Source organism: Candoia aspera, chromosome 4, assembly GCF_035149785.1.
Source record: "Candoia aspera isolate rCanAsp1 chromosome 4, rCanAsp1.hap2, whole genome shotgun sequence".
Taxonomy (NCBI): domain Eukaryota; kingdom Metazoa; phylum Chordata; class Lepidosauria; order Squamata; family Boidae; genus Candoia; species Candoia aspera.
Window position 1 is genome coordinate 103095434 of NC_086156.1, and position 27840 is coordinate 103123273.

Consider the following 27840-nt stretch of genomic DNA (forward strand, 5'->3'; position numbering starts at 1 on the left):
TTTTTGAATGTGCACTTTTTTATTTAAGTATCGTAACAGGAAATAATGGTTTTTCATTTCGAATCTCTGCCCTCTAATCAGGAAAGGAAAAGGGGAACTGCAGACAGCAAACCCTTATTTTGCTCCCTGGATTTTTTTTTTTAGGTCATTTAAGGGGCAACTGAAAGGTCAAGGGCAGAGAAGAAGGGTGCAAATAAAATACGTTACCCAGGGAAGAGGAAAAACATTGTGGAATCTATAGCTTGGGCTGCAAAGAGGGACACACAGTGTTGCAGGATTTTTTCCCCCCCTAGGCATGATCTGTTGTGCACCAAAAGTCTCTTTGCAGACTGACAGGTAGATTCTAATTCCCAATAAGGAAACCCATTAGATGGTAGCAAGGGAGAACTTTTTAAATGCCACATCCTATCATCACAGTTGATCCATACAGATGAAGAAGTGCTGAGTGGGCAACGTAGTGGGATCAGTACGTGACACGTGACAGAGAAAACCTCCTTTCATCGTGCATCATCTCCAAATCCATCAGAAGCAAACCGAATGAGGCTGGAACAAGGCCGTAGATGGGGTTGGCAGTGTGCAAGAAGATGACAAAGAAACAACACCACTTTGCTTGAATGTTCTTGGTGGCCTTGAGCATTTCCACGTGGGGATGGGAGAGATTTTGCCCGCAGGCTATGCTTTCAGTAACTTGGGTTCAAGAGGCCACTCAATGACCACCGAATATGCACCAAAACAGGACTGGAGGAAGCATCAGGAAACAATGTTTTGAACAGCAAACACACAGGAGAGAAAGCCCTCCGCTCCTTTCTCACCGCATCTACATGTCCAAAAGGAGCAACGTGTTTCATGAGGGGAGCACAGCAGACGCTTAGGAATCCATATGACAAGAATGGTGGTATCCATGCCAAATTGTGTTTGGTGTAGGTATTAAAAGCTTTCTCCAGAAGCAAGGAAGGGGTCAGTCTCACAGCAGGGGCCTTTCTAAATGCGAAAGCTCTCCTCTTTGCCATCAATGTGTTTGAGACGGAGGTAGACATCTGTGCCAATGCCCTGCAGGGACTGGAGGGTCAAGGAGCCACCTAGGTACTCGGCGTAAGCACGGGAAGTTGGCAAGCCGAATCCAAACCTATGGAAGAGAGAGTCAGAAAGGGATGGAGGGCTGTGAACTCCCAGCAGATGCAAGAGCCATCAGCAGCAGTCCTCTTTTCTAGGGCCAATTTTTGAAGGAGATTGAAGCCTGCGAGAAACTCTACATGGCCAAGTCATAGCAGAACTAACATCATTATACATCAGGTTGTCTTGCACGCACTCTTACTGTGGGATGGGGAACCTCCACAGGGTGTCACTGCTAGAGGAAAGATAAGCCTCCCCTAAAGTTCAACCAAGCTACTGAGGGATGAGTATATCAAGCAGCACCTTTACAAACGCTTAACATTTTTTTTCCAGATCTCCTGCATTTCATGGCATGGGGCTGGGCTATTTGTGGGACTGCCTTTCTCCAATTGTTTCTACTCATCCTGTTAGGACTGATAGGAGGGGCATGCGCTGGGTCCCATCTGTTAAAGAGTGTCACCTGGAGTGACCCAGGAAGTGGCCCTTTTGTAATGGTCTGTGGGAAAGGCCTTGGGAGATGGGGCAAAGAGATCTTGCCTAGAGAACAGGCAGGTAAGAGGGAGCATAGCCCACAGCTAGATAGTGGGCGGGGCAAGAGGCTCAGAAGGGACGCTCCCGAGTTTCTCGGGCTGTAAAGTAGATGGCAGGAGAATTGCAAGGTTCTGTTAATGTAGCTTTACAATAAAGCAGAATTAGCTCATCTTGCCGTGTTTCCTGTCTGGTCCACCAGGTAAAGCTGACACTTTTTCTGTCGCAGCTCCTGCCCTTTGGAAAACCATCCCCCTCAAGATTAGGTTGGCCCTGACTCTGCTGGTCTTTTGGAAAGCTTAAAAGACCTGGATGCTTCCCCTAAGTATGGAGGTCGGGAAGTTAGTTGAGCCCAAGAATCGTTGCTAATTTAATGCAGACTGATGTTATCCTCAGTTGCCATGATAGTCTTTTTGTATTTTTGTTCATTCTGTATTTTGAGTTTTTCTATGTTAGCTGCCCAGAGTGGCTATTGTGAGATGGATGGCCATATAAATTGAATAAAGAAATACATAATTTCCCCCCCTATTTATTGTTCCTGACCTCTGCAGAACTATAAGCTTTATTACCTTCACAGAAATACATAACCCATACCATGTCTGAATTATCCCAAGTACCTTCCTTCCCATCTATGCTTTGTGCTCACCCGTGCATGGGGCCTGACTGGGCACTGTTCCCCATTTCCACCATGTTCCCGAAGATGCTGTTCATGCGGGGATCCTGAGTGCTTGCTTCAGCTGTGGTAAAGTGGTAATCAGTGACCTTCTCAACATGGTCGTGAGGGATTCCTGCACCTCGGTCTGAAATCCTGCCGACAGGAAGAGAGACATGCAGAAGAAGCCAAGCTTGACAGTGCAAGCTTATGAGGCTGTTTGGGTTGCCTTGGAAGAAGACCTGTGCAGGAAACTAGATGGAGGGAGTGCAACTGTACTAGTCATCTTGGATTTCTCAGGGGCTTGCACCATGGTATCTTCTGGGTCATCTGACAAGGTTCAGCCTAGGGAGGAGTTTGCAGCAGTTCTGGTCCCTCCTGTTAGGACATGCTCAGAAGGTGATTTTTTTGACATATAAGTCATTGTTTTATAATGTCCCATGGGGTTCTATTTGTCTTCTAAGCTCACATCTACAAGTGTGTGGGAGGTCATTCAGATCTCTGGAGTGGAATGTTATCAGGATGCTAGTGACACCCAGCTCTGCTGCTCCCTACCTTCTAACTCCAAGGAAGCCATCTGTACCTTCAGCTGCCTAGCTCAATAATGGGCTGGATGAGAGAAAACAAGCTGAAATGAAATCCAGACAAAATGGAAGCACTGTTGGTAAACAGAAAGCTGGGTTATGGAATTGGGGTGAGGTCTGTTTTGGGTTGCATTCCCACAGAAAGGGCAATGTGGGAAGGCTCCTTCATCCCCAGTTGTCACTTTCCCCAGTGATGGCTCTGAAGCTGGGAGGGGGGGCTTAGCAACAGTTATCCATCCCTTGGTTGCAACCTGTCTTGGCATTCTGAAGATGCCCCTTAGCCAGAAGCACAAGGCCTTCTGTTCTGTGGCTTCTAAGCTATGGAATGCCCTTCCTAAGAAGGTACATCTAGTTCCTGCTCTCTTTGTTCCATTTAATTTATTTAATTCAAGTAAAAAAATGTTCTGCAATTTTTGTTCTAAGAAGCCACTCTGAGCATTGGAACAAACAGAAAGATGGGGTAAAAACTCACTAACCAATGAAAAATCCTTGCCCTATTCCTCCCTACCATGGGGATATCCATCCAGTCAACCTCCAGAGAAGGACTCAAAGTGTTCACAAGTGTCATTATACCTGGCCTCTAAGGCAAAGTTCCCATCAAGACTGCAGCAATCAGTAGCCACCTTAAGCCTTTAGCAGAGATATGCAGATGGCATGGAAAGGGCCATGTACCTTATGATGAGGTCAATGTCATTGTTGGCTATAGTGATGACAATGTCTGGCACGTTGTATGGGGTATCCAGGTGAGATTCCATAGTAGCTCTGAAAGAATCAAAGGGATAAGGCTATTATCCGACCAAGGCAGCATTCTAGCTGATTGCAAGAATCTGAACATAGTGGAGTTATGTTAATGCTTTTCCTTTAAAAAAAAAATCTGGCAATTTATTCTTTGAGAAATGAAAGGCTCAAGATTTCATAGATTATTTCAAAGCAGTATGCTAACATGCCCCTTTTTCTTCTCCCTACTTTTTCTCCTACTACTGGTCTTTTCCTTCCCTTCCCCCTCTTGGGAAGCCACCTCTTTCAGTCATGAGCTCCTAGGATGCCTTATCCCCATCCAGAAAAATACACAGATCAAGTCAACAGAAACAAGAGGCTCTTTCAGTTGCTCAGATTTTCTGAGACAGGCAAGAAACTAAACATTTTCTTTGATGCTTTACTGTTGATGCTTTACTGTTCTGTTGATGCTTTACTGTTCTGTTGATGCTTTACTGTTCTGTAGATGCTTTACTGTTCTGTTGATGCTTTACTGTTCTGTTGATGCTTTACTGTTCTGTAGATGCTTTACTGTTCTGTTGATGCTTTACTGTTGATGCTTTACTGTTCTGTTGATGCTTTACTGTTCTGTTGATGCTTTACTGTTCTGTTGATGCTTTACTGTTCTGTAGATGCTTTACTGTTCTGTTGATGCTTTACTGTTGATGCTTTACCGTTCTGTTCTGTTCTGTACTGAATGCTGGCACTTCTATTGCTCTTTTCAAATTCCACAATGAAAATTCTGCAGTCAAGATACAGCCCCTAACTTCATGCTTTCCTTTAAGTGAACTGACTCCCTCCTTCTTATTGTATAACTATTTCTTCCAAGGCATCTCAACAAAGTAGAAAGAGTTCATATCCAAATGACCCTTTAGGAAAACTACACACACACACACACACACGCACGCATGCATGCATTTAGGGCCACAAAATCTCATTTTCTTTAAATACCTAATGATGATTTCCGCTTTTCTATAGGGAAAGGAAAAATAATCAACTCATTCCCTCAAAGATAAGGATAAACATGTCCTGGAACTGTATCTTTACAGTATTCCAGGATCTGGGAGTCATCATATAGTTGACAACTACTAAGCAAGCAGGAAGGATGGATCAGAATTCATACCTGGTTTGATCTCAAATACTTTGCACTCTCTTTGAGCACCACCTTCTTAAAAGAGGAAGTCTGGATTTCCTTTTTTGCGCTCCCCCATATATCCATCAGTGACAGATGCCTGTTTACATTCTTGACATTCCTGCCCTCTCATTCAAATAAATCCATCAAATTAGGTTGAAATCTTCCTACCACTAACAGAACTCTGGCACTCACCGCATAGCATTCTTGAGCAATTCTGGAAGGATGTAATCAAGAGGCATCGGAATGAAAGGGAAGCGGGCAGCCACATGCCCATTGATCCGCACCTGAGGAGCATTCCCATACTTGTGTTCACATAGGCGCCTGTATAAAAATTGGAAATGGGAAAGGGAAAAGAGGATAAAGTGATGCTTTTGGGGACAACCTGCATTACAGATAGTCCTCGCTTAACAACCATTCGTTTAGCGATGGTTCAGACTTATGACGGTGCTGAAAAAACCAACTTACGACTGATCCTTGCGCTTACAACAGTCGCAGCATCCCTGCAGTCACGTGATCATGATTCGGGTGCTTGGTGACCAGTTCACATTTACGACCGTTGCAGCGTCCCATGGTCACGTGATTGCCATTTTTTTACCTTCCAGCAAGCAAAATCAATGGGGAACCGCACAATTCACTTAACAACCGCGGTTTGCTTAACAACCACCGCAAAAAAAGGGCATAAAATCGGGTCAGATTCACTTAATGACCACTTTGCTTAGCAGCCAAAATTCCGGTCCCAATTGTGGTCATTAAATGAGGACTACCTGTAGAAAGAGCTTGATTAGTTTGCATCTTTCTAGGCATGCTTACCAAATAAATCCCCTTGTAGTTTTTGCACTCATTCTTGCTACCTTTCTCTTTGAATAGTGGAACAGTAACAGCATTCTTCCAATCATCAGGCACAAATGCAGTCCTCACACATACACTGAAGAAGTTACAGTCTTAAACAAGTCACACCCATATTTTAACATGTTTCCAGTTATACCATCTACATTTTCAGATTTTAAATGTATTTATTTATTCAGTTCGATGCCTTTTATTGGATTATTTTATGCCTTTATTTAGTATAAAGTAAATGCCTTTTAATTTAACACATTGTGCTATTGCATGATTCTGCTTGATCTGCAATTAGCAGAAGGACAACAGGGTGGGGAAAGCCAACATTTAGAGTCAGTTTGGTCTAGTGGTTAAGGCAATGGGCTAGAAACCAGGAGACTGAGAGTTCTAGTCCCACCTGAGGCAGGAAAGCCGGCTGGGTGACCTTGGGCCAGTCCCTCTCTCTCAGCCCAGCTCATCTCACAGGGTGGTTGTTGGGGGGAAAATAGGAGGAGGAAGGTGTATTAGGTATGTTCGCCGCCTTGAGTTATTTATAAAAATAATAAGGGCAGGATAGAAAAGCAAGCAAGCAAGCAAGCTAAGAGAAGGAATAGATATGCAGATGATACCACTTTGATGGCTGAAAGTGAAGAGGAACTGAGGAGCCTTGTGATGAAGGTGAAAGAAGAAAGTGCGAAAACTGGCTTGCAGCTAAACCTCAAAAAAAAAAAAACCAAGATTATGGCAACCAGCTTGATTGATAACTGGCAAATAGAGGGAGAAAATGTAGAAGCAGTGAAAGACTTTGTATTTCTAGGTGCGAAGATTACTGCAGATGCTGACTGCAGTCAGGAAATCAGAAGACGCTTAATCCTTGGGAGAAGAGCAATGACAAATCTCGATAAAATAGTCAAGAGCAGAGATATCACACTGACAACAAAGGCCCGCATTGTTAAAGCAATGGTGTTCCCTGTAGTGACATATGGCTGCGAGAGCTGGACCATAAGGAAGGCTGAGAGAAGGAAGATCGATGCTTTGGAACTGTGGTGTTGGAGGAAAATCCTGAGAGTGCCTTGGACTGCAAGAAGATCAAACTGGTCCATCCTCCAGGAAATAAAGCCAGACTGCTCGCTTGAGGGAATGATATTAAAGGCAAAACTGAAATCCTTTGGCCACATAATGAGAAGACAGGACACCCTGGAGAAGATGCTGATGCTAGGGAGAGTGGAGGGCAAAAGGAAGAGGGGCCGACCAAGGGCAAGGTGGATGGATGACATTCTAGAGGTGACGGACTCGTCCCTGGGGGAGCTGGGGGTGTTGACGACCGACAGGAGGCTCTGGCATGGGCTGGTCCACGAAGTCACGAAGAGTCGGAAGCGACTAAACGAATAAACAACAAAATGGGCACTAGATGGAGCTATTGATCGCAACATATCACAACCAGTGTGAAACCAGATCAGCAGCATTAATTACCTGGCAAAATCCACCCATTTTTCAATTATTTTCTTCGGAGACAAGCGGGTACAGATGATTCCAACGAAGTCTGGCTGCAAGAAAAGATGCAAAACAAAATAATGCTGCTTCAGCATTGGATCAACACCACTTGTCCCAACAAGACATTCAACCTAAAAGCCTTCTTCCCTCAACCCCGAGGCCAAAATCTAAAGCTAATTATTAAAAACCTCTGGTTGTGCCTGCAATTTCTACAGGCTGATGAGTCAAAAGCAAAGATGTCAGCAAAACCTTGATTACTAATTTCTCCAGGCAATTTGTTCTTGCTCAGTCACTCAGGAATCTAAAGCTGTACCAGCCAAAGGAGAGAGACTTTCTCTATTCATATTGCTGGAGAAAAGAATGTTTGGTGTCTGGGCTAGCATGGAATCCTGGCTGAATCTGGGGCACGCAGGAGGGTTTACCAGAGCACCGCATTGCTAGCCCCTCTCCTGGTATGCCTCCTACGGTGCTTCTCATCTTGGGTGTTTGGTGTTAGAAATACTTGGTTGTGGATGTTTGTGGGAAATGGGGGTGGGTATGGGGGTGTTGGGAGGCAGCCAGTTTCCAGCATCACTGTTTTCTTGGACTTCAGGTGGAGGACTCTAAAACCCACCCACCCCGGCTATGCATCCATTCAGTGGCAATCCCAGGCACGAGATGTCACTTAAGGACATTCCTAAGGAATACACATATAATCCATCAGTCTACCAAGCAGTTTAGCTGCTTGCGAAAACAAATTATTTTATACATGCTATTCTTTGCTTCAGTTCCAGACTAAATAAGACACTTTAAAAACTTCCTTTTAAATAATAAAAAAACCCCCATAAATCAGCCCAGGCTAGGCTGGGTTCGGTGTTCACAATAAGCCAAAATACGTTTTGATTCTGGTTTAGCAGGTTATGATACCAGGGACTATGGATTGTTTCGTAAGCAATGGTAAAATGAGCCATAATAGGAAACAATATGTGAACCTGACATTTTATATAAGATTGAATTTAAATGGAACATGGTCAAGGTCTAGGGGCCAGTCTGATGATGTCCACAGCATATGAATGATTGTGGAAGGAAGGAAGGAAGGAAGGAAGGAAGGAAGGAAGGAAGGAAGGAAGGGAGGGAGGGAGGGAGGGAGGGAGCGAGCGAGCTGTGGGTCCGTGAAACCAAAAAATAGGGAAGGAAGCAATAGACCTGGATGAAGGTGATCTGATTTTGTAGAGTGAAGTTGAGAAATACTTGAAAGGACATGAATATGTAGGTGTAATTATAAACAAAAAGGCTAAAATACATGCCAGAACATACCAATTGATGTTATCTATGTTGTTGTGGCTGGCATGAAAACAGGCATTTAGGTTGGTAAGAGGTGCATGGTATACTCCAGAGAATGGTGATAACGGAACAACTACAGCTGAGTTGTGGGAAAATTGTGTAATATTCTTAATGAGTAAAGATCTTGGGGAAAATTATTCTGTTAGATGTGGATCAATGGATAGAGAGAAGAACAAAGACTACAGAAACAGCGACTGGGCCATTTGAAGTTATGTGAATGAATAAAGTGGTGACTATTTGGTGAGTATCTGCTTATATGAAATATGACTACCCAGTTTAAGCACTACTCTACCCAAGAAGAGGCAAAAGAATGATATAACTCCAGAGGCATAATTGATTTGATTGTTCAAGACTGAGAGAATTAGCAAGAGTGATGAAAGATTCTGAATGTAGGACAGATCATTATGGTATTGTCAAGAGCAGATCTTGGGGAAAAAATGGAAAGCGGTAAAAGAAATAAATAATGAAAGTAGAACTGCAGGAGCTGGAAATATGAGTCCTTATGAGAAAGTTTTATGAGACAGATTAATTTTCCAACAGAAAGAATGGAAAGTGGGCCTAATGAAGGAAGTTGTAGAAATTGCTCGGAACATTGGGAAAAAAAACCCGGCAATTTTTCTTAGTAATTCTGCTTTTCTTCCTTACTCAGTTCACTGATTTTTTTATGCTTTCTTATGAACCTCTCCTTGGCGTTTCTCTTTGCCATCCAGTTTTCTCTCCCTGCTCTGAAACTGGCCTTAGAGTCCACCCATGTGTTTTGTTTTCTGTCCTTCCCAAAGTCTACACCTGTTCTGAACTGTTCGTTGCCGAGAGGCCATGCCAACCACCACCAACCGCCAATTCCTGTCCCCACCCCAATCCTTTCATTATTGACAATGCTTTGGAAGAAGTCCAGAGAAACAGAATTTCTGAATCACGAAAAGTAGTATTTCTAATTTAATTTGTGCTGGTTGGGGCACCACCCAGCAAGTTGACTGGGGAACTCTGGGAATTGAAGTCCACATATCTTGAAGTTGCCACGGTTGAGAAACACTGTTCTGGAGAACAAGATATAGAATATGTTCTTGTCAGAAAGAGGCAAGATTCTGACTGAGTTGGGAAAAACTACAGAGGAAGGACAATTCAACCGTGGAACTGACATCCCAGAGAGGCTGTGGGCTACCTTTTCCCTGGATGTGTTCAAGCTCAGGTGGGACAGCCATCTTTCAGGAATGTTTTAATCCCAATTGCTGCATGGATTGGGGTTTAGACTCAGCGACTTCCTCCAGCGTTCTCTGATGATATGAATGTTTTACTTCTGTATGTAGCTTTTGCAAAACTTGTACAAGGACAGCTTGGGTATTTTAAATGTTACTTTTTGCTTTGCTTTCTGTTTTTGAAATCCCTGCATTTTTTGTCTCACTGACTTTGGGCTGGCTTGGGATTGGTAGGTTTCTTTGCTACCAAAGGCCAACAGACACACACACACACACACACACACTGCACTATCAACATAGTCCAAGCTGCCACGATATCAGCAGTCACAAGCCTTCATTTTTTTTTTACCTTGGAGGGACTCTGGTTCAATAGGAAAGCCCGAAGTCTGCAGGCAGTCCTAGACGAAAGGTTTTTCTGATCCGGGGCTGAGAAAGACCTTTCGAAAACCCATTGTGGGGCAGAGCCACAATGCTTGCTTGGATGAGGCAACGGCCTGCCTCCGTGTTTCATTTTTTCAGACCCCTCAAAAATGTGAATCAAATCTGAGCCTAGCTTACTATCAGAGATGTTCTGACTCCTGCAACTCAGACCTAATTTTTCTGATCAAGAAATCTCAGCTCAGTTCAAGAAAGACTGTACTTTGTCCTCATGCAGGGCAAGGTGGTGCGTAGCCAACATCCGGATCCCTAGGCGCGAAGTGAGGGTCTTATCCAGAAAAGAACGGATCAGCTTCTCGTCCTGGGAAGGAAACAGGAAAGCTACTGAGACTTCAGAGCAACTGAAAAACCCGTCTTCCCACCCAGAGCTGACCTTCCTCAAATGTCCTTCTCCCTGGAATCTGAGGGATATTTGCTTTTAAACAGGCGTAGATAGGATTGAAAGGTTATCCCGCCAAGCCAGATCGGAGAAGGAGCTGCCTTCACCATATTATCCATTTCCCCCAAATTAACTGCGGGGTGCAGATGATTGTACTGACAGGAGTGAGAGGGGAAAAAAAAAATAAAGGAAGAACTCAGAGCATGGAGCAGGCCTGGATAGTCTCTCCACCTGAACTTACTCTCTAACTCAGTGTTTCTCAATCTCAGCAATTTTAAGATGGGTGGACTGCAACTCCCAGAATTCCCCAGCCAGCCATGCTAGCTGGGGAATTCTGGGAGCTGAAGTCCATGCATCTTAAAGCTGCTGAGGTGGAGAAACACTGCCCCAGCTCCTCCAATCTACTGTCAATCTCCAACTTCTCTGACCACCTTGGCATCTTCTAAATCTGAAAGTGTTTCCAAGCCCAATTCTCATGGAATCTCTTTTGAAGTTTCATTGAGAAGAAAGGGATGGGGTTCCAAGAATTGCAGCAACCAAACTATTTCCCATTTGGGACCAATACACCCCACAAGGGTGCACAAGGGAGAAGATTTTAGATTTTCTTTCAAACAGCCTTCCTGTGATCTGAGAAGGAGGTAGGTCTTTTCACTGATAATGGAGAAGCTGCCTGTCTCCTGAAACCGTGACAGCGATTACATCCACTTTATCCCTGTCCCTCTCAAAATACGCCACAGGCCTTCAGCCACCGACTTCCTTGGCTGTCACACAACAGCCTTGGAAAGCCAGCCTCCCAGTTACCTGGATGTGTTTGCGACATTCCCGCAAGCCCTCGGCCAGCAGTGTGACAATGTCCTTGTGGTCATCTAGGAGCTGTCGGACCAGTTTGCAGTACTGGGCCTCTGATTCTTGGTCTTTGATCTTTAAATGCAGGAGAAGAGATGGAGGGAGGGTATTAAAAGAGATTGAACTGGAAGAGGGGCTGCTGAACGAGGCAGTCTAAAACAGTGGCCCCTTTTTTAACCTGTCAAGGTCTTAACCCGACAGTACAATTCATTTTAACCAGTGTCATTTTTATCTATTTTGAAATGTATATGCCATCTCTTCTCATGGCTCTAGGGCAAGGCTCTCCAAAGTGGACAATATTGACCCCCAAGGGTTGATGGGACTATCCAAGGGATTGATGTTGTTATTCGTAGTACTATTAATTGAAGTGGTACTTATTAAATTATTTTCATATAATAAATGTTTGGGGGTGGATGAATGATCTTAAAACATCATGAAGAGCTCAATGAGCTGAAGAGTTTGGGGACCCCTGCCCTAGGGGGTTATGTAGGTAAAGATATGTATATAATATATACAATGTAACGTTCTAAACCCCTTTAAAAATAATCAGACTAACATTAAAACTAAAAGCTAAGAAACACTAAAACTCTGCAGTGACTGGGTTAATAATGAGGCAGCCTGCCTGAACTCTAACAGCAAATGAGCGCACCAGCCAGTGTGGATCCAGGGAGACAAAAACAATCTACCAAGTGCTACTGTATTGTGACTTCTATAGGAATATTCGGAATACTTCCATCTCACCAGAGCTCCATTAATTCCCAGGAAGAAGAGACTATGATTATGTGAACTTTCTTCTCTCAGGGATGGAACTCTATGAAACCACCACCTGTATGCTAGATTAACTTTTGTGTGGGCAACGAGAAAGAGACAACAGCGGTTGCAGGTCTGAACACCCTTGTTTTCCCTTTTTAATTATGTTTTTATGTAATCTGCTCAGCACTGGTTGAAATAAAATCAACCGATTGGAGCTCAGAGCAGTTTATTCCTCAGTACGGGCCTCACAATGGCAAAAACAGACAGTTTTGTTTCCAACGATACTTACTGGGGGAAATTCACTCAGTTTCTGGAACGCTCGAATGTAAAGCTCATGCTGAAAAAGCAAAGAGGGCAAGAATGAATAAAGCAGAAGGACCACTAACAAAACCATGCAGTACGGACTCACCAAATTCCTGGAGCCTCCCACTCGATTTAGAGAAAAGTATAATTGAAGCCAGCTAAACACAAGGGGAAGGGGTCATAATGGGACATATGGGTTCTTTTTTTTCCTGAGAGCTCAGAGTAGCTCACAAAATGATGGTCAAGGACATCTCTTGGCTACACTGCAGGACTGCTGTAAAACAGTAGTCCCGCCATTTTAAAGCTGCCCCATAGAGAAAATGAAATCTTGAGGCCAAGTCAAGATTTCAACCAGCAAGTTAGTTAAAAACGCACAAGTGGCCATGTGAACAGTTTACTTTTTTAGCCCCCGTTTAATGGAAGCAGAATCCAGTATATTAAAGGAAAATGGAACTCAAGTCAAGACTCTTGCAATCTAATTCCCTTTGGAGGGAAGCAGTAGAACCAGTTATTTGATCAGCATTCCCATCATTTTTACTATTATTACTACCACTTATTATATGTTTCTATTTCTCCAAAACCCTCAGAATGATACCAATGACTCTTCTCCCTCATTTTCATCTTCGTAACAACCCTCCAAGATAGATTAGACCAGTGTTTCTCAACCTTGATGACTTTAAGGTGTGTGGACTTCAACTCCCAGAATTCCCCAGCCAGCAAAGCTAGCTGGGGAATTCTGGGAGTTGAAGTCCACACACCTTAAAGTCGTCAAGGTTGAGAAACACTGAAGACTGTGAACCATTGATTTCTTAAGGTCCCTGGTAACCTGGTAGATGACTAGGACCCATTCTCCCTTTTAGCTAGAAGTCCAGTCTGTCTTCGCTGCAAAGGCAATGAGAACATACATTCTGCTTCCCCAAACATCAGCCCTTGCCAGAAAAGCAACGCCCAGGGAACATCTTCCCTGTCTGACATAAACCTCAGTCCCAACTCTCATCTCAGCTGAGACCTGTGAATGAAAGACAAGCAGATCGAGGCCCCATCACTCAGGGAGAGGTCAAAGACCCGCTGACTTGCCCTTGTAATTTTGCATGCGCAAAAGACAAATTCTCTGTGGTTCTGCATTACTGCTGCCTTGAGAAATAACGGCTTGAAAAGCAGGCAATGAGATCCTTGGTACGACACGAAGGAAGCAATTATGATGCCGCTTTATGGTCGGCTTATCAGAACATCAACCGCCTTAAGGGCCTCGCCCGGTTCCCTGCTTTAGGTCCAACTCCAGTTATCGGTCATCTCTTTATTATGCTTCCCATCAGACCTTGGTGCGCCTACCACATGGAGGATGGTGGGGTTGCAGCCAATGATGAAGGGGAGGCTTCGAAAGCCTTTGATGCGATGAGCGATGCGGACGGGCAGCTCATGGTGCAGGTAACGGGCACTCTTCTGCAGCAAAACACAAAGGGGGGGCCATTTGATTCTACAGCCTCTATATGTATGCGTTGGCAGAGGGAAAAGTGGCTTCCCCCACCCAGTCTGACAGGGCATGCAGAGATCTTGACTGTAGCGGAGATGGCCCTGCTCAGACCTGTACCCAAGTCTATAGAGAGAAACGGGGTCACATTAAGTATCTTGCACAGGAGACAAGGGAGGCTAGACCGATGGCCATCTTTGGATTCAAGAAGGCATGCCTTTTCTCCACCCCAAGATCGGCACAGCCAATGAACTGCTTGAAGTATTTCCTCCACTTCCTTCTGACTCTCCATCTTTTACCTGGAGCTTCTTCCCTCACAATCAGCCTACAAGGTATGATGGCATACCTTAAGAGGGAGTGGACTTCTCTCTCTGGCCCCAAAGGGCAGAATCAGTGGGTTAAAACTAAAAGGAAGGAGGTTCAGGCTATACATCGGGAGAAATCTCCTGACAGCTACTGGAACAGGCTGCCTCATCAAGTGATGAGTTCTCCTTCACTGGAGGACTTCCAGCAGAGGCTGGATGGTCCTCTGTGAAAGATGCCCTCAGCCCCTCTCCAATCCTATGACTCTACAACATTCCCTGCAAGTTTAAAGCAGATGTAAGAGATTGTGCTAAGGCTGAGAGAAAAAGAAATAGTATCTCTGACACAAACAATCTGCAGACAGGGGATCCCATCAGAGAGTTATCAAATAAATGGACAGAGTCCATCATACAAACCTGGAAAAACGAGATTCAGAAGCTTCAGAGACCCCACCTTAATGAACTCACTAATAAAGGACGGCCAGAAAGTTCCTATCTCAGTTCTCACGATTTTGTACTCTAGCCCCTGATTCTTTCATCCTAGATTATGCCCTCCACTTAAGGGGCTTGATGGCAATGTTCTCCAGTGCAGGACACTTTCACACAAGCTGGACTACATCGCTTATTATTCCCAGTCAGCTTGGCCAAAGGTGTAACCCAACTCAGCTGGAACACCCCAGAGTGTCATAAAGACTGATCTAAAGCACAACAATCTTGTTGAACCTGGACAGAGCTAAGCCAGAACTACAGACTGGATGGAGGTTTGCCTGGCAACTCAATCTACCAAACCACATCTTATGACAGAGGCTTGCTTAGAGGAGAACACATCTGGAATAGACCAGGGTCTCTGCTCATGATTTATACTTTGTGACCACTATGCCACAACGGAGGTGGTACTGTGTGTGTGTGTCATATAACACCATTCACATGACAGCCTACATGCTACATAAGAATCAGCCTCTAGATCGCCAGCATTTATAAGTTGGAAGGGAGTCCAGTATAGCTTCAACAGAGGTATCGGAACTTATTTATAATTTATTTACTTAACGTATACAGCAACCTATGCCAGAGCATCTTGAAGCGGTTTTCACAGGAGGGAGAAACAAATTACATAATAAAACACTATAAAACAATAATCAGTCAAACATATCCATTAAAAGGTGAGGGGGACAACAGAGGAAAACGATAGGAGAAGAGCATTCAACAGTTGTTGTGAGGATAAAATGGGTGTTAGAATTCTCTCTTATTAATCTAGACTAGAAACCCAAGGAAGAAATTTTAAAGAGCCACAATTAGTAATATTCAGTAGAAGGAAAGTTAGGGTTATAACACAGGAATTCCAGCAAGCACCTTAATTCCTGCAAGGTTATATGCACTGTTGACTCTTTGTGTACCTACCAGACTTATCAGTCTGAGAAGTGGCTCTCTCAGTCGGGTGAAGAACCACATAGGTAATCCAAAGCTCCTTGAAGAACAACATTTTTAGATTTTTTTTTTTAAATCTGGCAGCCACGGGTACTTGTGTGCAGAGAAGTGATCCTCCAAATGTTTGTGTCTGATTTTTAATTCAGATAGCACTGGGTAAAGTCATACAGCTCTTCCTTCATTCACGCCAGAGACACCATAGAGTCATCCAGAAAGAGATTCGCTCCCTCCTTAAAGAGCAGAAGGCGGCGACGCTTACAAGCACAGGCTTAATTCCGCTTTTCCCCTAAGGGCCTTCGCACCAGCACAGTGCCTGGCTCCCTGTGTAGCTACATGTTTTAATTCCAAGCAGCCTCTGCCTTAAACCAAAGATCGGTTTGCACGTTCCCTGATGGAGCCCAGATTCTAGAGATTTGGGGGGGCAGTGGAGTTTTGGGGGGCTTTTCTTTCGCTTAATGCCACAGAAGACACACAATAGGAGAGAGAGAGAGAGAGAGAAGTTCTCACATTAACAAAGTGAAATGCGTATTTAAGAAGAAAGAAGGGACATTCAGCTGGACATGCAGTATTATCCTTCCATTGGTTTAAACCATCTCAGGTTACTTGTGTGTGGGGGGGGAGTTATTTATGCTTGATGGGCAAAATACCTCTACGTGTTAAGCTGAAAGCTAAGAAATAGAATGACAGATTAAGCTTGCCATTGGCAGGGGATTTTGAAGCAGGAGGTACTTCTTCATCAGCAGGTTCTCCATGTGCTGAAAGAGGAATGTGCCACCTGAAAAAAGTACATCTGTATTCCAGATACATTCCAGAATCGTGTGGTGCAACCTTTCTAGGTCACACCGATTTGAGTTACACTCTTGAGTTACACTCTTGGATGCAGCCTCCTGAAATACACTTCCTGCACATACAAAACCAAAACAAACCAAGACTTTTCAACATGCAGAACAGCACTTGAAGCAGCAGTAAACTCCATAATTCCAAGCAGGGAAGGGAAAGGATGAGAAGAAGACCTAGAGACTTGGGAAATAACAACATGGAGGCAATCTCACACCTACCAAGAGGTGGCTCCCATCCTGAGAACGTCCAGAATACAACATGGTGGTGGGTGTCAACCTCACAGAGGGCTGCAAAAAGAACAGAAGGCTTGTTCACAAAACCTCCAGAGGGCCCCTGGGAAGGCAATAAGCACAGCATCAAGCGTCCCACAACGTAATTCATTATTCACTGCCGTGTAGTACAAAGCTTTTTCTCAAATTCATGATGCCCTCAAAAGGCCCGATAGTGACCCTCTTCTGAACATGCAGGATTAGAAATCAAGTTCATTCCATTTCCAGCCAAAAACTAAACCAGATGCTGGTTATAATGGCCAGCAGCTCCCCTCTCCTGTCTTCTACAAGCCATTTTCACCACCCATCCATAAATTGCCCCAGCACCTGGTGTAGAGAGCCATGGAGATGACTTTGGAGAAACTAGGCAGAGATGATGGTTCCAAAAACATGCTTTAAGCCCAGGAAACAGGGAAAATGTGAGAAACTCAATTCTAATTAACTAGATCCATGTTTCTCAACCTGGGCAACTTTAAGATGTGTGGACTTCAACTCCCAGAATTGCCCAGCCAGCAAAGCTGGCTGGGGAATTCTGGGAGTTGAAGTCCATACATCTTAAAGTTACCAAGGTTGGAAAAAAGTGCACTAGAGTATAAGAGGGAGGAAGGGGGAAACTCAGCCAGGCTTTCCATATTCTGTTACTGTGGCCAATATCAATATGGTAGAATTCCAGTCAAACTGGTGGAATCTGTTTCCTGACCTGGCCTACCTCAAAGGGCTGATACCTACAGATTTTAGCCAGAAGTAAACTAAAAAGAACAACACGAAATGTGTAAATTTCTTTGTTAAAAAAGCCATTTGCTCTCCAGCAAAATAAGGCTGCCATTTTCCCTTTCCTTGACTTGACACACGTGTCTTCAAAGCCAATGCCAGAGTGGAATGCAATGGCTGTTCCTTTTAGTCCAGCAGAGCAATGCGAAGATAGAAAAAACAGCATCAGTTAACTTCCAGCCAGACAGAAACGCACAGGAGCCCATGAGGGAGAAAACAGGACAAATTTGCTTGCAACGAGGGCTTTCTCTAACATGGTCCACAAGTTGTCCACTCCATGGCTGCCACAAGGACACTGCCACCCTGTGTCCGCACCACAGTTTAAATGTGATCTATTTTGGTATTTCTATCCAAAAGTGAGCATACAACATTTTAATAGGCTAAAGGACAACAGCAGCTCTTTCTTATAAGGTCTCTGCATACAGATAGCTGGACAGTTTTTTTTAATTAACCAGCACTGTCCCCAGACCAGGCCCCAGATTGGCGGAACAACATTAAGCCTCTGTAGTCGCCTTAGCTGATGCCACAGACAGCCTCCCCAGAGCCAGCACCAAGTTGCTAGGTGGACTCATTTAAACTGGGAACGAGCAAAACAGGACCCAAGGACTTTGCATTGCGGCATTCCAAACAATACGGGATGTCTTCCAAGGAAATCAAATCACGGAGGAGCCTCTGCTAAGTCTAACTCCACCCAATGTCCTTCCTATGGACACCGAAGGGCATTAGTCATGCCAAAACCAACAGATCTGTTGGCCCACTAGGCCAGCCGCCCTCCAAGAATGCAACATGCGTGCTCAAACCTGTCCTTCTTTCAGTCCTGGGAGAAACATGCTCTTCCTTTCAGGGAGCCAGAGCCAGATCTGGTCCCGCCTCAAGGCCGATGGTTCATTAGAGGGACGAAAGCCTGCTTAGAGGCTGGTGGAAAAACGGGAATAGCCGCCCCGCTGCCTATGCTTCCGTGGGTTATATCTGAGCTACGAATGGGGAACTGTTCTCACTCACCTTTTCAGCAGCGGCATCAATGGTAGATTGGTTGTAGAAGGAGGTAACCGTCTTGGATCGCTCCCTGGCCAGCTCATGGTGCTGATCAATGGCCGAAGAGGACCCGTATCGGAGTCCAGGGAGCAGGAAGGGAAACATACAAGGGACCTGGTTCCCTGCTGCCCCCAGCTCTACCCTCAGCAGTGTTTTCCACATAATTCTCTTTACCATAGACACCTGAAGAGAGAAAAATTGTGCTACCTCACTTAGGAAGTTCTTAACCAAGATCCTGAGTCCTGGCTATCTTCAGGATCACCTGCTCCAGGACAATCTGCCTATCCTACCGGTTTGAGCTATGAAGCCATGCTGCACGTCCCCCCTTCTCCCCTGCAAAGCTAAGGGGGCAGGACCATGAAACTCACCATCTTTGCAGCTTTCTCAGCCTTTTTCACACAGGAGGTCAAAGCAGGCAACATGGCAGCCACGGCATCATGACTGAAGCCCCGCCCCTTTGTACATGTGATGGTGCACATGGAAAAATGAGAGGGCTTGTATCATTATGCCAGGACTGCTGACTTGCCTGTTTTGACCCTCCCCCCCCATGTTACTGCCCAGCCTTATGGAATACGTTGCCCCCCAATATAAAGATGGCTCCCTCCTTCTTAACACTAAGGAGAGAAATAAAAACAATCCTCTTTCACCTGGGTTTCAGATCTCCATTTATTGGGAATTGCATTGCCCTGCGTTACTGGCTGGTTTTGTTGTGATTATGCTTATTGTTTTAATGGTTTTAGGATTGTTTTACATATGCAAGCTGCCCAGAATTTTTTAACTGATGTGGCACGGGAATGGTGAAAAATAACAAATAAGATCAGAAGACAAAATCGAAAAGGAGAGGCGGCCATGGCCAATTGTCTATTTCTATGCCGTTCATATCATTTGCCTTCCCTTATTGAATCTTTCGCCTGACCAAAAAATTGTCATCTGAACACAAGGGGTCGCAGAGGGCAAATTTAAGGCATGGTTAAGTGCAGCACAAACAGAAAAATCTATATAGGGCAGCATAAGCAAACACAGCTTAATAAACAACCATCAAACTTAATGAAGTACCAAAGAGCATCCATGGTTGTGGGAAAAAGAGAGAGCAGCTTGTCGTCCATTTTTTTGAAACAGTGGTTCCCTTGAAATGTAAGCATAAATTTCCCGTTCAGAGCCTTAAGTTAGGAACAGCTTCTGAGTAGCTGGATAATAACCGTGTGGTACACATCTCGTGAGTAGTTCAATAAAAATTAGGTAGCCTCCTTAAACAGGGAAGGAAACTCAGACAGATGCTGAATTGGGTCAGAGGATGGATTCAGGCAGAATGTCTGGATTCATACCTTTATTTATTAAGTTTATATTCCATCATTCCTCCAGGAGCTCAGGGCTACTTCTATGGGAATTTTCATTTCATCCCCACAACCCCGTGAGGTTGGTTGGCTGAAGGAAAGGGACCGGCCCAAGGTCACCCAGGGAGCGTGTGTGGCCGAGGGGACGCTACAACCTGGATCTCCCCACTCCTAGGCAGCCCTTTCACCACTCCACCACTCAGGCTCCTGGGCTGAGAGAGGGACTGGCCCAAAATCACCCAGGGATCTTCCACAGTTGAGGGTGGGACTCAAAGCTGGAATTCACCAGCACTAGGCCTTAACCAAGTACTTGCCAACCGTGGCAACTTCTAGGTGTGTGGACTTCAACTCCCAGAATTCTTAACAGTGACTGTGCTGGCTGTGGAATTCTGGAAGTTGAAGTCCACAGGCCTGGAAAATGCCATGTTCAGGAAATCCTGCCTTAATTGCTAGCTTGTCTTCCCAACAGTGTAAAAACCCACCCAAACCTTCCTTGGCATCTGCCATACTTACTCTTAAGCTGACAAGTCACACGGACGTTTCCGTGGATGATTCCGCTTTCCCCACGTCTGGTCACTGTCCCCTTTGGCAGGACCTTTGTGCATTCCCTAAAAGTGACAAGAAATGGATCCGATTCACTCATCTAAAGTATGACTGCTTTATTCCTCGAGAGCTGAATCAGCAATCAGCGAAGTGTGGATTAATGCCACTGAAAAACACTCTACATAACGTTCCTTTGTGGGGTGGCCAATGTATACGTACAAACTGTGAGCATTCAAGAGGAGATCCAGCACACTGAAAAGATGTAACATCTTAAAAAAAAAGCAAGAAAAAGAAGTAAAAACCTCTTCCTGTGTCTAGAATCTCTTTACCTTTTTTCCTTCCTCTAATTTAAAAAAAAAGACATTACATCTTCTCAGTGCACTGGATCTTGTCCAATTGCCTCATAGCAAAAGCCACGTAGAAAACCAGAATTCTCCAAGGCATTATGAGTAGGGACCTGGCACAGCTCTTACATTGGCCAAAACCAGCCTGACATTCAAAGGCTAAATTTGCAAATTTCCCCCCAAAACATACATAGATTTCTCAGCACAATCTCCCTCCCTTCAAACGATGCAGTCCTGCAATCCAGGTAAATGGATAATTTTACCAACTCGGAGTTGAAGACTGAATTTACTTAACAGAACATGGAAGGAAAATGAAAGCAATTCCCTATCCAAATCCAACAGAAACTGAAGATAAATCCCTCAAATAACCTTAATTATTGCCTGCCAACTTGGCTCTGTTTCTATCAGGAAGGGATAGAAAGAAAAGGAAAATCCAGTTACTGATTCAAATTTTATATGTTCTTCTAGATTTGTTTGTACAATAAGCCAGTCTTAAATATAGCATCAATAACCAAGAAATATTTAAGAGGCCTGTAGAAATAAATTCACTTGAGAAAAACTGCTATTACTACAGCTGGCATTGTTTGTAACATCTGTTCTAGAAAGATGCACACCCCTTTCTTTTTTCTGTACTTGGGTCTATCTCCTCTCATCTCTCTCTTTCTGGACCCTCCCTTCTTCAATCTACAGCAGTGTTTCTCAAGCTTGGCAACTTTAAGATGTGTGGACTTCAACTCCCAGAATTCTGCAGCCAGCTTGCTTGCTGGCTAGGGAATTCTGGGAGTTGAAGTCCACACATCTTCAAGGTTGAGAAACACTGATCTAGGGACAAAACCCAAGAATCCTCCCTCTTTCTAATTACTAAATCACATTCTCTCCCCCCTCCCCATCATAAAGTATAGGATGGGCTATGGAACATTAGTACCCATTTTCTACTCAATTTGTATTCACAAATAGGAAATTCCAAATATTTCCACAATTTCCTACCCTCTGTTCCACTCTCTTCTCAGCACCAGGAGAAATTCTGGAAACCTTTTCCTGGTTTCCTAGATTTATTGAATCCCGATCACAGGATTCAGTGCCTGCTGGGAAGAAAAGGCATTTGTATTCCTTTTTCAGTTGGGCACATTACTTCATGGACTTCAACTACTTGTTCGTTCACTAATCAGCCACCTAAAACAAGTATATATTCTCTTTTCTTTCGTTCTCCAAAGCAGATCTTTGTGCTCTGATCAGTGCTAGAGTTTCAGCAGCTACTCTTCAAAACCTGAGCAAAAGTTATGGCTATTTTGTACTGGTACAGACTGAAATGTTTTGTACCCGGCAAAGAACAAATTAATCAACTCTACCATGTCCCCATGGGCTTCCATCTTAACACTGTGAAATATTGCAGAGTAAACCTTTAATTACTCACATGCCCTTTGTTTAGTACTTATTTTATTTGATCTATATCTTGCCTTTCCTCCAGAGCAAAAAAGGTTGCGCATGCATGCCCACACATATTCATTCTTCGCTGTGACTTCTACACTCCTACACTCAAAATGACTTCTTAGTACCATTATATAACGAAATAATAATATTGCGATAGTAATATCACTGATAGCCCTGGTGTCATTCTCCCTATCCAGAGCATACTAATAACTTTCTTCCACCCTTCCAATAAACCTGCAAGGTGGGATGGGCTGAGAGAGAGAGATTGACCCCAAAATATTCTCCTCTTGCAATTTGGGGATGTTTCCACCACAGAAGTCCCCATTTGAGTGTCCAGAGTGGTACAATCCCCTGGTGAGAATCTGGACCAGGGTAATGGGCAGAAGAAATAACCTTAAGGAGCAGGAAGAAGAGCCACAACCAAGACAACAGCCAGATAAGAGAAATTTGAGTCCGGGCCAGAACTGTAACATGAGAAAGCATCTCAGGCAAGACCTCCCCTAGTTCTCATCAAGATAAAGGGAGGGAGGGGGGAGGCGTATTCAGACTTGCAAGATTCTGTTACTGTAACCTTGTAATAGTAGTAGTACAATATAAGCATTCATAACTTTGGTTTCCTAGTCTGGTCTACTTTGAAGGTCTGACAACCAGGGATGGAGAACTGGTGGCATATCAGATGTTCTTGGACTACAGCACCCCTCACGCTCAGTAATCAAACAGGGAGAATGGGAGCTGGTGCCTAAAGAGGCTTGGAAGGCCACAGGGCCCAACTGGGCCTTAGAAGAGGGCAAGCAAAGGGGTGGAAAGAGAATCAGGACTTTAGGTTCTCTCCAACCTTACAGGCTTGAGGGCAGGAAATACAAAGAACACTCACAGGACAAAGTACAGGACACCCACGGTTAATGACAGGCAATTAAGCAGTGATCCACAGCTCTATCCCAAACAGGCCAAAGGGCTGAGAACTTAAAGCAAGAGAGAAGTGAAGCCAGGGCACCTGGGTTCATCTTCCAGTTTGGGCTGCAGAAGAAGGTCTTGTGTCTTGGTGACAGCTGAGAGCCACAACTCAAAGGGAAAGCTCTCTGGGGTGGCAAGGAATCCACCTCCTCTGCAGATCTGGCAGAGCTCTTTCCACACAGATCCCCTAAGTCCCCCCAGGAGACGCTGAAAAGCAAACGTGCACCCACCCTGCCTGGCCCATCCACAATCTTCTCGCTCTCGGCAAGGCCTGTGTGCACAAGGCGGCTGAGCTCTGCCTGTGACTGTGGCCTCGTTTCACCCCAAGCAGCTGAAAAACCCGCAGGGAGGGGCAAGGCAACAGGACCAGAAAGGCGCCTGGAGAACAGGCTTGTGAAACCCCGGAGCGCCGTGAAAGCTTTTGGAATTTGGAAAAGATTATGGCGGCAGCTGTCCCGTTGGCTGATGCACCCAGAATCCCAAGCCGGTTGCAAGCTTGTTAGGGACTGCCGCCAATCAGCAGCAAGCAGTTAAAATGTGGTCCGGGCAGCAAAACCGGGCAAAACAACACAGAAGGTATTACTCAGGAGTCTGTCAGCTCCTTTTCAATGGCAAATTTAAGCACAGCAAGGGCTCTTACAAGGAGGCCTATGACCCTAAGCATGGTTTCTTACAAATAAATTCCAGGGAAATCAGTAGGACTTGTTTCTGGGTAAACCTGGCATAAAGCCAGGCTGTTAACCACTCTGGATCTCTTTTTTCACTCTGTCATCATTTCTCTTCCTCTCGTACTGGCTGGATTCACACAGCAGTGCTGACTAAGCCAGAATGTGATTTATTGGGTTTGGATTTAGCATTACGTGTAAATCCAACAGGCAGTGATGGTCCATTCCTCCACATGGTGCCACTGGAAACTGCCCCCCATTTGGGGTGGGGCCGAGCTAAACATGGATCCCGACATCGGTCGGTATTTTAGTCGCAACAAACAGACCGAAACAACTACTAGGGCGTTCCCCGCAGGCGACGTGCGCTGGCCCCACCCAACCAATGCCAGAAGTGGACAAGGGCAAGTACCTGCAGTGGCAAGTACAGGAATGGAATGACCGCCTCAGCCATTTTGGACTCCACCTGAACATAAAGAAAACTGAGTACCTAGAGACTGTAACCACCCATGGGACGCTCCAAATAAATGGAGAAAACTTAAAGAAGGTGGATATATTTCGATACCTTGGCTCCCATCTCCAAGGTGACGGTGGCATCAGCGGTGATGTGCGAGCGAGGGTGAACGCGGCCTGGTTGCGCTGGCGAGAACTCACCGGTGTGCTTTGTGACAAATACCAACCCGTCTCAAATCTAAGATCTGTAAGACGATTGTTTGCCCTGTGGCACTGTATGGAACCGAGCGTTGGGCAGCAACAAAGGGTATAGAGAGCCGCCTCCATGTTATGAGAATGTGTATGCTCCGTTGGGTATTGGGCATCTCCCTGCTCGATCATGTCACAAATGATGCCATCCGACAACTAGGCGTGTCATTAATTACAGAGAAGATGAGAGAAAGCTGGCTTCGTTGATATGGACATGTCCTTAGAGTGGAACCTTCCACTGTCACCAAAATAGTTTACCATCTTAAAATTGATGGCCGGCAGCCAGGTGGGCAACCAAAACAGAGATGGCAAGACACCATCAATAAGGACATGCAAATTGAGGAGCTGTGCCCTGAGGATGCAGATGATTGGGCAAAGTGGCATTTCAGGATCTGAATAGCAGACCCTGTGATAGCGGGAAAATTCTAGGAAGAAGATTATGTGTAAATCCAGCAATTACAGCTTCTTCAACAAACCGGGGGAAAAACAAGCCATGATGTAGCATGATATCTGAACTCATTCTTTGCTTTACTGAGAAAAAGTCATTTACAGTAGCTTTCCTAAATAACATGGTGCTCCTTCTCCTTATATTTGCCCCAAACTTCTCAAGACAGTCTTCTGTCTTACATTTATAATTTACTTTTTTAGGTTTCTGTAAGATCCGTCCAAGCATTTCCCTGGTCCAGCTTCCTGGTTCCAATAAAGGGCAACAAGAGGTTTCTGGTTATCAGAAAAAGAAGGTGCTTTTCCTCCCCACCCTGTGTCCTCAAACTTGGCCAAGTTTCCTTGAAACAACCTCTGGAGGAAGTGTGCAAAATTCCAAAGAATTCAGGAGTTGAGATTTTTGCTGTAGCAAAAAGGTTAAAAGGCCCCTGCTTGCAAGAACAGTTCAAGACGTCATCTGTTTCCATGATAGTTAATATCTAACTAGAAATTACTTTGAGACCAGCAGAAAGTTTTAGTCTACGATAGGTAAAGGTAAAGGTTTCCCTTGATGTAAAGTCCAGTCGTGTCCGACTCTAGGGGGCGGTGCTCATCTCCGTTTCTAAGCCTTGGAGCCGGCGTTGTCCCTAAGGACCCGTCCGTGGTCATGTGGCCGGCATGACTCACGGAACGCTGTTACCTGCCCGCCGAAGCGGTACCAATTAATCTACTCACATTTGCATGTTTTCGAACTGCTTGGTGTGCAGGAGCTGGGACGAGCAACGGGAGCTCACCCCGCCGCGCGGTTTCGAACCGCCGACCTTCCGATCGGCAGCTCAGCGGTTTAACCCGCAGCGCCACCGCGTCCCTTAGTCTACGATATTAAACTATTATTTCTTTTGTTGATTTTTTCATTTTAAAATTGACTGAAGCAAGGACAAGATGTTAGTGCTAAGAGCTTAGACCCAGCACTGTCCTTCCCCTGGCCAAAACCATGTGCTAATATGACAGCAATCAAAGGCGCCTTTCCACATCAATTGATCACAGGATTTCAGCACAACTTGCTAAACCTTAGCATTAACAAACCATTTCCAGAAGCACATTATAAAATGCAAGGATCAAATCTTTTAGGCCTCACTGTCTCCTTGAGCTGAGAGCATCTTATGGCGCACATTACATAAAAGATTTGGCAGCGCTGGGCAACGTGTTTTTCAGAATAATTTAGCTGCCATTACTCATCACAGGAATACCTGCTAATCAAGCTCCAGGGCTTGCTTTTAGTCTGAAACCTATTGCAATGTCATCTCATTTGGCTCTTCAGCTAGTTTGAATGCCAAGCCGACTAACTTGAAAATGTGGCTCACATATTCAAATATTTATATCTTGCCTTTAGGAAGAGATTTAAGGCAGCAAGCAACACATTTTGTTTTGAAAACACAATTTCGAGTTGCCAGCGCCAGCCCACAGATCTCAAATGCAATGGGTCTTCCAATAGTTGACGTTAATCATGTTTAGTTTTGCTTTTCAGCCTGTCTTTCTATATGTAAGAAAGAATATGTAATTATTCGGTATGTAATATAACGTATTATACTGTATTACATATAATTATTATGAACAGCATTAGCATGGAGGAAAAACAAATAGAGCTAACATTTTTGTTCCAGTCGTGACTCTGTTCAACATTATATGTTTGCATTTATAGGAACAGCTGCCACATACCAGGAATTTGGGAACAATCACCCATTCCTTGCCAAGTCTAGCTGTTTACATTTCCAGGTTAAGGCAAGTTAAGGGACAAAGAACAAAGTAGGATGCCTTGGAGGGCAGCCCAAACAGATCTAACACCAGGGGGGACCAGGTAACTTCTGCAAGTCACCAGCCCTGTTCTGGTCCCGGTTTAACCAACTGGATTTTGTCTGGGAGCCAAACACTTTAATTCCAGAGTTGTCCTAACACACCTCCGGACTCCTAGATACTGGAAAACTGCTGCTGATCTGGTGGCATCAATGTGAGTGAGGCCCAGGCTTCCTTGCCTTCTCCCCCACCCCCCAGTCTCTGCCCCAAGGAGCCCACCGTTTGAATGCTATTGATAAGGCAGTAACTAAGGAAGTGGAAAGAAAATCAAGCCAAGGAGATCCGCCCTTCTCTCCTCTGCTCCAGATGTTTCACTTTGGGCCCTGCAGTGGTTCCTAGCAGTTTTTTGCTGTTACCAACCCCCCAGTCACAAAAATTGTGCCCCAATTCCTTTCCCACCCCCTACTTTTCATAACCCACGATTATTCTTAAAGGAGACCCTCCTCTCTTTTCTCTAATGCTGCAACGCACCCACTCAGCCTATCCTCCCAGGGGCACCTGGAGCCTTGGAGCCCGTCCCCCACCCACCCTGCCAAATCCATCAGGCGGCTCCCTGGGCCGAAAAGCGAACCCCTGGTTGTGTTCCAGCGCTTGCATCCCTCCTAATAAAAAACAGGAAGCTGCATCCTACCTTCCGCGCCGGGGAAACAAGAAGGCAGGATCTAGAGCACCCCCCCCCGGCGCAAGCACACAATGGTATGTCCCTTAAAAGGCATCTTACCGCCAAGTCCAAATGCCGCCGCAGTTTCAACACTTTAGGACCGGACTAAACCAAGTTGCCTTTTTCTTAGCAGAAAAAGAGGAAACTGATGGCAGGCGGTTTTTGACCGAGATACAGAAACGAAGCAATGCCGCATGGGAAATGCAGTCTGGCAAGTGCTCTTCCGTGAAGCTGGGAAGCCGCTCCTAGAAATACGAGTCCCAGAAAGCCCCGCGCGACATGGGAGGAGCCTGGCGTGCTTCACGGGAAACCTAGTATTGGAAGCAAGAGATTCAGAGAACTCTTTGTAAAGATGGCAGCGTAAACGACGATCGTGGGAATACTGAAGCAAGCGTTTCAGTGACTCCGAAGAGTCCTGAAATGCATCAACCTTCAAAAGCGGGAAAAACAAAATCTCGAAAGCGGGGTGACACAAGGGTATCTAGCTCCCTGAAAAAGTGCAT

General features: G+C 44.9%; 1 protein-coding gene across 2 annotated transcripts; it reads right to left on the minus strand.

The window, feature by feature from the left end:
* On the minus strand, nucleotides 1-27528 carry BCKDK (branched chain keto acid dehydrogenase kinase). 2 transcript variants are annotated; one of them, XM_063301412.1, is made up of 13 exons: nucleotides 27398-27527; nucleotides 20277-20371; nucleotides 18397-18612; nucleotides 16573-16641; nucleotides 13649-13759; nucleotides 12303-12350; nucleotides 11216-11335; nucleotides 10238-10336; nucleotides 7058-7131; nucleotides 4961-5089; nucleotides 3550-3639; nucleotides 2288-2449; nucleotides 1-1126 (listed from the first exon to the last, which is right to left on the minus strand). In XM_063301412.1, the coding sequence occupies exons 3-13, from the start codon at nucleotides 18604-18606 to the stop codon at nucleotides 982-984; spliced, it is 1257 nt and encodes a 418-aa protein (XP_063157482.1). In that variant the 5' UTR covers nucleotides 18607-18612; nucleotides 20277-20371; nucleotides 27398-27527; the 3' UTR covers nucleotides 1-981. The 2 variants fall into 2 exon arrangements, with proteins under 2 accessions (XP_063157482.1, XP_063157483.1); XM_063301413.1 differs by having other exon boundaries at nucleotides 1014-1126; nucleotides 2259-2449; nucleotides 27398-27528.
* Nucleotides 27529-27840: the final 312 nt, after the last annotated feature.

Coding starts and splice junctions, on each gene's coding strand:
- BCKDK (XM_063301412.1), bottom strand. CDS start 18,606: ATGGTAAAGAGAATTATGTGGAAAACACTGCTGAGGGTAGAGCTGGGG. Junction 10,337..11,215: donor AATGTCGCAAACACATCCAG/GTAACTGGGAGG, acceptor TTTCCTTCCCAG/GACGAGAAGCTGATCCGTTC. Junction 3,640..4,960: donor TTGCTCAAGAATGCTATGCG/GTGAGTGCCAGA, acceptor TGATTCTTTCAG/AGCTACTATGGAATCTCACC.